The 14190-nt window shown below is 39.7% G+C and overlaps 1 protein-coding gene across 1 annotated transcript in view; it reads right to left on the bottom strand.

The window, feature by feature from the left end:
• LOC131107467 (kelch-like protein 29) overlaps positions 1-14190 on the bottom strand; it is a 117998-nt gene that overhangs the window by 5485 nt on the left and 98323 nt on the right. The window contains exons 10-12 of the mRNA XM_058057548.1: positions 13846-14044; positions 5701-5883; positions 3808-3988 (exon numbers count right to left, since the gene is read on the bottom strand). Of these exons, the coding sequence (XP_057913531.1) occupies positions 3808-3988; positions 5701-5883; positions 13846-14044 (563 nt within the window). The remainder of the gene's footprint in view (positions 1-3807; positions 3989-5700; positions 5884-13845; positions 14045-14190) is intronic.

Genomic DNA, 14190 nt, shown 5'->3' with positions numbered 1-14190 from the left:
ATCAATGATATCTCCAAAGTCACGTATTATTTGCGGATGATACCACTGCTTTTTGTTCCGGAGGGAGTACAGACTAAACCATTAGAAAGGTCAGAGAAGAAAAGGTCACACTAAAAAGATGTTTTGATAATAATAGATTGTCCTTGAACTTAAATAAAACTAAAATCATTTAGTAACAGCAGAAAGGACACGTACCAGCAAATACAAATAGACTATGTAAACATTGAAAGTGTGAAGGAAAATACATTTCTGGGGATCACAATAGATGAAAAATATGAGCTGGAAACCTCATATTACAAATATACAACATAAGGTACTCTTTATTGCTCTCTGGTTCTACCATATCTTACTTATTGTGTGAAAATATGGGCTAATAACTATAAAAGCAATCTTCACTCGCTAAATGTACTGCAAAAAAGGCCAGTAAGGATAATTCATAATGGCGCCTACAGAGAACATACTAACTCCTTATTTCTAAAATCACAAATACTTCAACTTGCTGATATAGTTCATCTATCTATCTCAATCTAAAAATAACCAATTAGCTAATTAGAATTAGCTTGTATGGTCATATCACCTTGTACTTTCGTATGTGACAAAAAATGCAAAAAAAAAATTTAATAAAAAAAATGAATGAAAATGAATGAATTATTTTTTTTTTAATATAATAAAATAAAGTTTAAAAAAATATTTTAGGAAAGCAGGAAGTGAACAAATGTAACAGTTAGTGATTGTAAAAGTACAGGATGAAGGGGTAGGATTTAATAAGCTTTGCTTCTTCCTTCTCCTTTTGGGCATGAAGTGCTATATATATATATCACTATATTGACGGTTACTATAGTACCCATTATGTCATTGTATGGTCATATCACCTTGTACTTTGGTATGTGACAAAAAATTAAAAAAACATTTTATGAAAAAAATGAATGAATGAATGAAAATGAATGAATAATTTTTTTTTAAATATAATAAAATAAAGTTAAAAAAATATTTTAGGAAAGCAGGAAGTGAACAAATGTAACAGTTAGTGATTGTAAAAGTACCAGATGGAGGGGTAGGATTTAATAAGCTTTGCTTCTTCCTACTCCTTTTGAACATGATGTACTATATATAGCTCTATATTGATGGTTGCTATGGTACCCATTATGTCATTGTATGGTCATATCACCTTGTACTTTGGTACGTGACAAAAAATTAAAAAAAAAAAAATTATGGAAAAAAATGAATGAAAATGAATTAATTAATTTTTTTGAAGTATAAAATAAAGTTTTAAAAAATTTTTTTAGGAAAGCAGGAAGTGAACAAATGTAACAGTTACTGATTGTAAAAGTACCACGTGGAGGGGTAGGATTTAATAAGCTTTGCTTCTTCCTACTCCTTTTGGACATGAAGTGCTAAATATATATATATCACTATATTGACGGTTACTATGATAGCCATTATGTCATTGTATGGTCATATCACCTTGTACTTTGGTACATGACAAAAAATACAAAAAAAATGAATGAATAAATGAATGAATAAAAAATTTTAAAAAAATTAGGAAAGCAGGAAGTGAACAAATGTAAAAGTACCAGATGGAGGGGTAGGATTTAATAAGCTTTGCTTCTTCCTACTCCTTTTGGACATGTGGAACTGTGAACTGATTATGTGATGCATTCAATTGCAATCTGAAGCATGTTCAAATGAAATTAAACCATTACCATATTTCTTCATGAAATTCAAACTATATCATCAAGTCAAATATATACTGTACCATTATGAACATTTCATAGCAATAACAATATGTCCTATGGCATTGACAAATGGATAATGCCTCGCTATCACAAAGAGAAAAACAAACGTGTCGGACGAACGTCGTGTTTTCCACAGGCTTTTGCTTCCATCGTCCGTAGAAGCGCCTGAAGGCACCACGTAGGATGTGACTGGTGTTTATGAGCCCCATGAAATAAATAACAGCTGATAATCCGGCAGGAACGCTGCCAAGCGGCCGGGCCGGCTGTAATTTACGACACCTGTTCCACGGAGCCCACGTCGCCGACCAGCTGCTCCCGCTTGCAAATCTTCCTTCCCTTCTCCGCCTTTTTTCCCGCCTGCAAACACCGGCGCTGCTTGGCGCCGTTGAGATGATTAAGATGCTCCTCGCCGCTTAATGACTGATGCCGCTGGCCGACCCGGGAAGGGGAAGACCGCTTAGGAACTACGGCGCCGCGCCGCACAGGAACCGCAGTCGCAGGGAATCGACTCCATACTTGATGTTACGTAAACGTAAACATGGAGGAAATACCGCTTGGACTGTCGCACGCCAGGAACCCGAGTCTGATTGCTGGCACCAAAAAGCACCCAATCATATTCATAATCATATTTACACCATTTGCAAAGGGATTGGACACGGGCCAAGGGAGATACCATTTCAGTTTGGTCCACCAGTGGAAAATGGAAAAGGTATGATTTATGCATACACTGATATGCTTATTATTATGATGATGATGTTTCTATGACCAAAGGTAAAGGTATGATTTATGTTTAGAATGATATTCTTATTATTATTATGATGATGATATTTCTATGACTAAGGTTAAAGGTATGATTTATGTTTAGAATTATATTCTTATTATTATGATGATATTTCTATGACCAAAGTTAAAGATATGATTTATGTTTAGAATGATATTATTATTATTATGATGATATTTCTATGATCACAGGTAAAGGTATGATTTATGTTTACAATGATATTCTTATTATTATTATAATGATGATATTTCTATGACCAAAGTTAAAGATATGATTTATGTTTAGAATGATATTATTATTATTATGATGATATTTCTATGATCACAGGTAAAGGTATGATTTATGTTTACAATGATATTCTTATTATTATTATAATGATGATATTTCTATGACCAAAGTTAAAGATATGATTTATGTTTAGAATGATATTCTTATTATTATGATGTTTCTATGACCAAAGGTAAATGTATGATTTATGTTTAAAATTATATTCTTATTATTATGATGATATTTCTATGACCAAAGTTAAAGGTATGATTTATGTTTAGAATGATATTCTTATTGGCGGCACGGCGGTCTGGTGGTTAGTGCGCAGACCTCACAGCTAGGAGACCAGGGTTCGGTCCCCGCCCTCGGCCATCTCTGTGTGGAGTTTGCATGTTCTCCCCGTGCATGCGTGGGTTTTCTCCGGGTACTCCGGTTTCCTCCCACATTCCAAAAACACGCTAGGTTAATTGGCCACTCCAAATTGTCCATAGGTATGAATGCGAGTGTGAATGGTTGTTTGTCTATATGTGCCCTGTGATTGGCTGGCGACCAGTCCAGGGTGTACCCCGCCTCTCGCCCGAAGACAGCTGGGATAGGCTCCAGCACCCTCTGCGACCCTCGTGAGGAAAAAGCGGTAGAAAATGAATGAATGAATGAATGATATTCTTATTATTATATTTCTATGACCAAAGGTAAAAGTATGATTTATGTTTAAAATTATTATTATTATTATGATATTTCTATGACCAAAGGTAAAGTTATGATTTATGTTTAGAATGATAATCTTATTATTATGATGATATTTCTATGACCAAAGTTAAAGGTATGATTTATGTTTAGAATGATATTCTTATTATTATGATATTTCTATGACCAAAGGTAAAGGTATGATACATATTCTTATTATTATGATGATATTTCTATGACCAAATGATTTATGTGCATGACATGCCGCTGCATCTACGAAGGCATCTCGTGGTCTAACCCTGCTAAGTTAGCCAAGGCGGTCCAGGACCAGCTTACCTCTCCACGTGGTCCAGATTCCCTGACACACCCAGGCCTCCGATGGTGTAGAGTTTCCCGTCGTAGACCAGACTGTTGTGTCTGCATCGGGGCACGGTCATGCGGGACACCAGGTTCCAGTTGTCCAGCAGGGACATGTAGCACCACACGTCAGCTAGCATCACCCCCGACTCCGTGCCACCTGGAAGCGGCACAGAGATAAATCATCTGAAAGCTGCAAGACTTTTCAAAACAAGGGGTTAGCGGCAGGAGCGTGCTGATTGGCTGCCTCTGAAGGAACGCCTCTGATTTCCCCAGCCGGCTGCTTCCGAGTCCCGGCGGACATAGGCGTGTGTGTGTTCCCGTGGCCGAACACACATTTCCAATGATATGTATAGAAAGCCGGAGGAAGGAAAAGGGTGAACGCTGAGCAATCCCGTCGCCTCTCCAGAGTTCAGCGCCAAATAAAGGCCACAAATGGAGCGTGGAGGGTGCAAATCCGGCGGTCGTCTAAGCTACTGGCGCTTCAAAGCCACCGAGGATGCGGGTCCTTTTCAAGCTCTTGAAAGATTTGACAAAGGTCAACAAAGACACTTCCTTTAACTTTTTTTTGCACCGCTGCTCCTTTCTTGACAGGAAGTAGCTTCTTTATACCGTAATACCCACAATAGAATCACCCTGTAAAATGACAGGTGTCATTTTCTCCATCGGATGTTTGTTTGAGTTAGCAGTATTGTGCAAAGACTAACGGAGGCTGAAGTCACCGCAGCGTGACGCACAAAATGATTGTAGGGAAAGTGCAAGAACATCATGTGTATACATTTTAGTGCAGATCTGATCACGCAGCCTTGGAGGAGGTCTGTGCTCTGGTGCCGGACATTTCAAAGGGGACTTAAAATGAGGTTTTGTGCACTTGGAATTGAACCCTCAAAGAAGTTTGAGATGGATCTGAAGGCTCGCTTTCTAACACTGGCGGTTTGTGATGTCACAAATTGACAACGTGAAATAAACCAACGTTACTTGGTGGTGTGGAAGAGTCAGAATAGCCAGCAGTAAGAAACAGTCTGTGTAGCATTATAGAGTGTGCATACATGTAACTGGGTTGATAGTAGCCATTTCTCACCGCAATCAGTGGCTCTACCACAGTTTTTAAATATTGGCGGTCCTGCAAAAAACGTGTAATGACCACAGTAGAAGTTACCTGCTAACGCTAAAATGCTAAAGCTACCTACCATTGAAAGTAACCTTGAAGTAACCTCTGTTCTTGAGAAACTTGAGACTGTCCAAGTCTACTTCCAAATGGGAAGTTGGGTTCACAACACCAAAAATCCTTCTAAGCACTTCTAATCCATAGAAATCCAGCTGGAATAGGTGCAGATTCTGGAAGATCCAGAAAGCTGTGTGTGCTGGTTGTGTGTAGCTGCTCTATAGGATTCCATATATAATACAAAGGGCCCAAAAATTAGCATAATAAATCCCCTTTAAAAACCGTAATAACATATGTTATATACAAATCCTGAAAAATGGATGATGTACACCCAGGACTGGTGGCCAGCCAATCACAGGCCACATATAGACAAACAACCATTCACACTCACATTCATACCTATGGATAATTTGGAGTCGCCAATTAAGCTAGCATGTTTTTGGAATGTGGGAGGAAACCGGAGAAAATCCACGCATGCACAGGGAGAACATACAAAGAGATGGCCGAGAGGGGAATTGAACTCAGGCCTCCAAGCTGTGAGGCTTTTGTGCTAACCACTCATCCACCGTGCAGCCCCAAGTTGCTTTTAAGAAAAATTATGTTCATCAACATTGACATGTTTTTAGCTGGTAGAGCACAGCGTACGGAATTCCGTTTTGGTGGTTATTCCGATAAAGGTACCCTGTACGCTGTCACATGGGGCCTACCTGACAGGTAGATGTTGTCGCCGGCCGAGATGACGCTGAAGAACTCCCGGTCGTAGAAGGGTAGGCTGGCCAGCGGGTACCACTTGCCGTTCTGCGGGTTGAAGCAGGTGACCGCCGTCAGGGAACGCTGACTCATGCCGATGGCCTGGCGACCCCCCACCAGGACGATGACCTCTGCCACACCTGGGGGGGGGGGGGGGGGGGCAAAGATGGCGGTCAAGCGTTGCATTTTTAAAGAGTTCAAGGTTCTTCTTCAATAATCTTTCATTCTCTCTTATATTATAAAAGTTACTAATGTCTAATATTGTATTATTTGATATTAGTAATATGTTAATATTATTGTGACATCCCCAATTTAATATTGTATTATTCGATATTAGTAATATGTTAATATTATTGTGACATCGCCAATTTAATATTGCATTATTCGATATTAGTAATATGTTAATATTATGGTGACATCACCAATTTATTGTTATAATACTATATTAATAGTACATAATACCATTGCCATAATTACTTTGTTTGTCATAATACTCCAACTTTTCCCTCCAATATTCCATGCTACTAAAGACACATGATTTTTTATCTTAATATTTTGACTTTCTTCTCGTAAAATTCCAGCTATTTTTCCACAGCTGTTAAAAATTTGTTTAAAATTATTTTTCCAAAAATGTCAATTTTTTTCTTGCACATTTAGTTTTTACAAATATTGCCATAATTCATTCATTCATTTTCTACCGCTTATCCTCACGAGGGTCAAGGGGGTGCTGGAGCCTATCCCAGCTGTCTTCGGGCGAGAGGCGGGGTACACCCTGGACTGGTGGCCAGCCAATCACAGGGCACATATAGACAAACAACCATTCACACTCACATTCATACCTATGGACAATTTGGAGTGGCTAATTAACCTAGCATGTTTTTGGAATGTGGGAGGAAACCGGAGTACCCGGAGAAAACCCACGCATGCACGGGGAGAACATGCAAACTCCACACAGAGATGGCCGAGGGTGGAATTGAACCCTGGTCTCCTAGCTGCGCTAACCACTTGACTACCGTGCAACCTATTGCCATAATTGTTGTTTTGTTGCTTTTATTTGTCCTTTTTCCAAGCCAGTTAGCTCCACTGTGGACACCCGTGGTAAAAAAAGATAAAACGTGGCAGCAGAAAGGAAAAAAAAAAAGTCTGACATCCAGCAGGCAGCATCACAAAGTGTGACACGGGAAAACGTCCACTCGCTCGACTCGCTCCATCTGTGTCGGCCATTTTTGGAAGGTTGTCATTCTGCCTTTTGGTCTTTGAGCTTCCTCGTTTGCGGCTTTGAGAAAAAGAGCTTAAGATGAAAAGCAGAAAAGACGTGTTGTTGTTTTGTCAGCTCCGCCATCCAAAGACGTCTGACTGAGCGTGGACATCGGGAGAGTCTGGAGTATTGATCCAGGAAAGAGATGAAGCGCTTGTTGGCCTCCGTTCAGAGTGCATGAAGATTAGTCCCCCCCCCCCCCCTCGTCTGACAAACACACCACTTAGGCTCGTCTGGCTGCCGGTGGTCACCTGACTGAGAACTGCTTATTGGCACCCGAGGGTCGGTTTGGTTATCTTCATCGTTGGTGTCTTCATGCAACCCCCCCCATTATGACATTATGATGATGATGACTACCATGAGGTATTAGATGTATGATGATGATGAATACCATGAGGTATTAGATGTATGATGATGATGAATACTATATGATGAAGATGAATACCATGAGGTATTAGATATATGATGATGATGAATACTATATGATGAAGATGAATACCATGAGGTATTAGATGTATGATGATGATGAATACCATGAGGTTTTAGATATATGATGATGATGAATACCATGAGGTATTAGATATATGATGATGATGAATACCACGAGGTATTAGATATATGATGATGATGAATACCATGAGGTATTACATGCATGATGACGAATACCATGAGGTATTAGATGCATGATGATGAATACCATGAAGTATTAGATGCATGATGATGATGAATACCATGAGGTATTAGATATATGATGATGATGAATACCATGAGGTATTAGATGTATGATGATGATGAATACCATGAGGTATTAAATGCATGATGATGAATACCATGAGGTATTAGATATATGATGATGATGAATACCATGAGGTATTAGATATATGATGATGATGAATACCATGAGGTATTAGATGTATGATGATGATGAATACCATGAGGTATCAGATGCATGATGATGATGAATACTATATGATGATGATGAATACCATGAGGTATCAGATGTATGATGATGAATACCATGAGGTATTAGATGCATGATGATGATGAATACCATGAGGTATTCGATATATGATGATGATGAATACCATGAGGTATTAGATATATGATGATGATGAATACCATGAGGTTTTAGATGCATGATGATGATGACTACCATGAGGAGAATACCAAGAGTTTTGGCGGAGACATTTAGTCTCCAGTCATGCTAACGTGCACGCTTGAGTTAGCATTGAGTCAAACTTTGAGGCTAAGACAAATGTCTTTTTGCAGCGTAAAGAATTCCCACACAAATGATTCCACACCGCATCGACTCCCGGAGAGAAACAGGAAACAGAAACATAATTACCCGGAGCTGGACAAGAACCAAGTAAAGCCCTGACGTTAGGACGCTTTTGTCTTAACAGCTTAAATGTACGACCAGCACAGCCGGCAAGAGAGGAAAATAAAAGTGTAAATTGGGCGGCGGCCAAAAGTGGTGGGTGGCGTCCTTGGAAGCTGTGAGGATGTTACATTCCACGCTGTGATCAGCTGATGCCTGGCAAGCGGAGCTTATGAGCCGGTGCTTGGAATTCAAGGAAGCCTCCTTACATTGTCCGTCAACGCTGGTGACATGATCTCCTGCGCACGCTAACAACAGCGCATCACACGCACATCCAGCAGCTAATGAAACAATTAGCAGCTAATGGACACAATCATGGCGACACTCCTCAGTTGATTCCTAGCAACTTTTTTTTTTTCCTGCTTTGTACCGGCAGCTCATTTCTATGCTGAACAGACATTTGGACCACTTGATTAAAATCCAATAAAGCAAATGAGCAAAGCGTTCAAACACTTGAACAAATGCTAAATAGATGCAGAAAAGCCTCTTGTCCGGACAGAGTGCTTGCACTTAAAGAGACAGTACCACTTTTTCTAAGACCAGGAACCATGTTTGCTTATGTGATGGTAGTTTTTACATTTTTTTTTCAAACGTAATGGTAATGGTAATGGCGTTTAATTTCATTTGAACATGCATCAGATTACAATTGAATGCATCCCATAATCAGTTCACAGTTCCACATGTCCAAAAGGAGTAGGAAGAAGCAAAGCTTATTAAATCCTACCCCTCCATCTGGTACTTTTACAATCACTAACTGTTACATTTGTTCACTTCCTGCTTTCCTAATATAGTTTTTTAAAAACTTTATTTTATTATATTTTAAATTTTTTTGTATTTTTTGTCACATAAAGTACAAGGTGATATGACCATAAAATGACATAATGGGTACCATAGTAACCATCAATATAGTGATATATATAGCACATCATGTCCAAAAGGAGTAGGAAGAAGCAAAGCTTATTAAATCCTACCCCTCCATCTAGTACTTTTACAATCACTAACTGTTACATTTGTTCACTTCCTGCTTTCCTTTTTTTTATTTTATTTTATTGTTTTATTTATTAAAAAAAATATTTTTATCACGTACCGATGTACGAGGTGGTATGACCATACAATGACATAATGGGTTTAAGGGTTTTTTTTAATTTGATTTTTGTTACATTTGTTCACTTCCTGCTTTCCTTTTTTATTTTATTTTAATTTTTTTTATTTATTAAATTTTTTTTTTTTAATTTTATCACATACCCAAGTACGAGGTGGTATGACCATACAATGACATAATGGGTTTAAGGTTTTTTTAAATTTGATTTTTGTTACATTTGTTCACTTCCTGCTTTCCATAATACAGTTTAAGGTTTTTTTTTATTAATTTTTTTTTTTTAACAATGCACCTCATACCGAAGTACAAGGTGATGACCATACCAAAAGTGTCAATAAGATGATGCACTAGAAGCGTGTTAGCTTAAACATGCTTTTAGGAAGCATGGTGGGAACACACCACATTGTATTGTATTTAAATTGTATTTAAATCTTAAAGAAAACACAAAAAGAGGCAATTTCAATTCATAATTACATGTATCTAAGAGTAAAAACAAAAACAATGTATGCCTCATGCGTGTACACACATGCACACAAATACTTCACTCAACAAGAAGTGCTTCACGGATGGCGGTTCTCTTTTCCTTTACGCTCGACAGTCTTATCAACAGAGCTCAGGTGGCGCCCCATCTGCTTAGCCCCATTCTTCAACACACACACACATTGAAGGACTCCGCCTTTCATTTGCCATCATCTAACACCCTTTCACCTGGCCCTCTCCTTCCGGTCTTCATCTCAACTGACCCAACCGTCAATCCTGCAAACATAAACGCGCCCCCTGCTGTGTGGTACCCAAACAATGACACAACTGATGCGCCCACGGTACACAGGTGCTCACAAAATGACATTATTATTCATGGCTGCACGGTGATCGAGTGGTTAGCGCGCAGACCTCACAGCTAGGAGACCCGAGTTCAATCCCACCCTCGGTCATCTCCGTGTGGAGTTTGCATGTTCTCAAAAACATGCTAGGTTAATTGGAGACTCCAAATTGTCCATAGGTATGAATGTGAGTGTGAATGGTTGTTTGTCTATATGTGCCCTGTGATTGGCTGGCCACCAGTCAGGGTGTACCCCGCCTCTCAGCTGGGATAGGCTCCAGCATACCCCCGAGACCCTTGGGAGGATAAGCGGTAGAAAATGAATGAATGATTATTAGTACTACTACTACTAGTAGTAGGCTAGTATTAGCCTGCTTTTGCCCTATTATATAAAATTTATTAGACATTTTTTTTGTAAAAAAAAAAAAATGTAAAAAAAATCAATAAAAAATATAAAATTATTTAGGGGGGCTTAAGAAAATTTTTAAATAGGCCTAATGACGCCACTGGCCCTTAAAAGTAAAAAAAAAAAAAAAGGTTAATTGGCCACTCCAAATTGTCCATAGGTATGAATGTGAGTGTGAATGGTTGTTTGTCTATATGTGCCCTGTGATTGGCTGGCCACCAGTCCAGGGTGTACCCCACTTCGCCTCTTGCCCAAAGACAGCTGGGATAGGCTCCAGTACCCCCCGAGACCGTTGGGAGGATAAGCGGTAGAAAATGAATGAATGATTATTAGTACTACTAGTAGTAGGCTAGTATTAGCCTGTTTTTTTACCTATTATGTAAAATTTGTTAGACATTTTTTTTGTAAAAAAAAAAAAAAAAATGTAAAAAAAACAATCTATGAAAAAAATCAATAAAAAATATAAAATTATTTAGGGGGGCTTAAGAAAATTTTAAAACAGGCCTAATGACGCCACTGGCCCTTAAAAGTAAAAAAGAAAAAAAAACCCCAACATGCTAGGTTAATTGGCGACTCCAAATTGTCCATAGGTATGAATGTGAGTGTGAATGGTTGTTTGTCTATATGTGCCCTGTGATTGGCTGGCCACCAGTCCAGGGTGTACCCCGCCTCTCGCCACAAGACAGCTGGGATAGGCTCCAGCACCCCCCACAACACTTGTGAGGATAAGCGGTAGAAAACGGTGATTTCTTTTGACGAGTAGAACTGAAATCTCAAATTCACTCTCAGAAAATGAGAATATGACTTATATTCATTATTGTATGATCGAATAATAAATGTGTAAAAATAATTTCTTATGATATACTGTATGTACTATGAATGAAACATGCTGTTGATGATTGCATTGCAACATTGTTTTGTGCATATAAGACTACCAAAAATGGCGTTTTGGTGCTCGCATGGAATTCATTGCATGTACATTATTCCCTCAGAGAAAAACTGGACTAAAACAAGACAGACACAACGTTAGGTGCCACATAAAGCGAGAAAACGGGATCTCACACACACACACACACACACACACACACACACACACACACACACACACACACACACACACACACACACACACACACACACACACACACACACACAGAGCAGGTGGCATGTCATGCATCATGCATGCGCCCCTCCCCAGCAGCATTTATGTGCTATTATGTGTCATTTTCCACGTACACAAGCGCCCGTTAAAAAGGTTTAGTGGCGGGCCGGCACACGTGGGCCTCAAGCGACGTCATTACAGGCAATTAAATGAAAATACCAAGCGACTCCCCGCGTGTTTGCTTATTAGTCGTTAAAGCAAACGGAGGCTGAAGTCACCGCAGCGTGACGCACAAAATGATTGTTTATACGGCAGAGCGCTGGAGTGTGTTGGTGTGTGTGAGGAGACACTTCATAGGCGGCGAGGTTGCACAGGTGTGTAGGTCCTTTTGTGTGTGTGTGTGTGTGTGTGTGTGTGTGTGTGGTTGTGTCGGATTAGATCCAGAGAGTCTTCAAGTGGACTTTGTAAAGTCAGTGCACCTTCACACTAAACTTGATGTCACATACTACAACACTTTTACTCCTATTGGCAAATACGGGTATGAATGATGCATGCCGAGGTACATGGATACATACAGTAGGTAGATATATGGGTACATGAATAAATGACAGGCAGTACTTCGGCAGGTTTGGAGGTAGATAAGGGGGTAGGTAAGTCGGAAGATGTGTACCTACACAGCTACAGCTACATAGGTGGGTATAGATAGATTGGTAGGTGACTACATGTGTGGTTAGTAGGTAGATGGGTAGGTGGATACATAGGTAGATGGGTATGTACAGTATGTGGGTAGTTAGAGAGGTATGGAAGTGGATACATGGGTAAGTGGGTAGAGTAGGTGGGTTGGTAGATAGATAGATAGTTAGATGGGTATGTATGTGGGTAGTTAGAGAGGTATGGAAGTAGATACATAGGTAGGTAGATAGATAGATAGCTAGATGGGTATGTATGTGGGTAGTTAGAGAGGTATGGAAGTAGATATATACTGCAGGTAGATGGGTAGAGATAGCTGGGTTGGTAGGTAGCTAGTTAGATGGGTATGTACGTGGGTAATTAGAGAGCAATTTAAGTAGATACATAGGTAGATGGGTAGGTAGGTAGATAGATAGTTAGATGGGTATGTATGTGGGTAGTTAGAGAGGTATGGAAGTAGATACATTGGTAGGTGGGTAGGTAGATAGATAATTAGATGGGTATGTATATGGGTAGTTAGATAGGTATGGAAGTAGATACATAGGTAGGTAGATAGATAGATAGCTAGATGGGTATGTATGTGGGTAGTTAGAGAGGTATGGAAGTAGATACATAGATAGGTGGGTAGGTAGATAGATAATTAGATGGGTGTGTATGTGGGTAGTTAGAGAGGTATAGAAGTAGATACATAGATAGGTGGGTAGGTAGATAGATAATTAGATGGGTATGTATGTGGGTAGTTAGAGAGGTATGGAAGTAGATACATAGATAGGTGGGTAGGTAGATAGATAGCTAGATGGGTATGTATGTGGGCAGTTAGAGAGGTATGGAAGTAGATACATAGATAGGTGGGTAGGTAGATAGATAATTAGATGGGTGTGTATGTGGGTAGTTAGAGAGGTATAGAAGTAGATACATAGGTAGGTGGGTAGGTAGATATATAGATGGGTATGTATGTGGGTAGTTAGATAGGTATGGAAGTAGATACATAGATAGGTGGGTAGATAGATAGATAGTTAGATGGGTATGTATGTGGGTAGTTAGAGAGGTATGGAAGTAGATACATAGATAGGTGGGTAGGTAGATAGATAATTAGATGGGTATGTATGTAGGTAGTTAGATAGGTATGGAAGTAGATACATAGGTAGGTGGGGAGGTAGATAGATAGCTAGTTAGATGGGTATGTAGAGAGGTATGGAAGTAGATATATACTGCAGGTAGGTGAGTAGAGATAGCTGGGTTGGTAGATAGCTAGTTAGATGGGTATGTACGTGGGTAATTAGAGAGCAATTAAGCTATTAAGTAGACACATAGATGGATGAGTAGAGTAGGTGGGTGGAGATGGTTACCTGCAGAGAGCCTGGGTCTGGTCCTGGGGGTCTGCATCTCCTGGCGGGCGTGGGGTAGCATGTGGTAGCGCTTGGCCTCGTTGACGAGGTCTCTGCACGCCTCAGACGACTTGATGAGCTCCTCGTTGTCCACCACGTTGAGCAGGTAGGACGGGTGGATGAAGGGCAGGCGAACGGTGGCCAGCAGCTCAGACAAATGCTGGCGAGGAAAAGGACAAAGACAAATAAATACACCTTTACGTTCCTGCTGGATATGTTCCACTGTTGTATATGTTCTATCTATATGCATACATTGGACAGGAAAGGTGTGCAGAGAGGCAGGGCAAACTGTTGCCATAGCAACCT

Source organism: Doryrhamphus excisus, chromosome 19 (assembly GCF_030265055.1).
Source record: "Doryrhamphus excisus isolate RoL2022-K1 chromosome 19, RoL_Dexc_1.0, whole genome shotgun sequence".
NCBI classification, from domain to species: Eukaryota; Metazoa; Chordata; class Actinopteri; order Syngnathiformes; family Syngnathidae; genus Doryrhamphus; species Doryrhamphus excisus.
The sequence above is the reverse complement of the archived record's forward strand: the minus strand, read 5'-3'. Positions and strand labels throughout refer to the sequence as shown.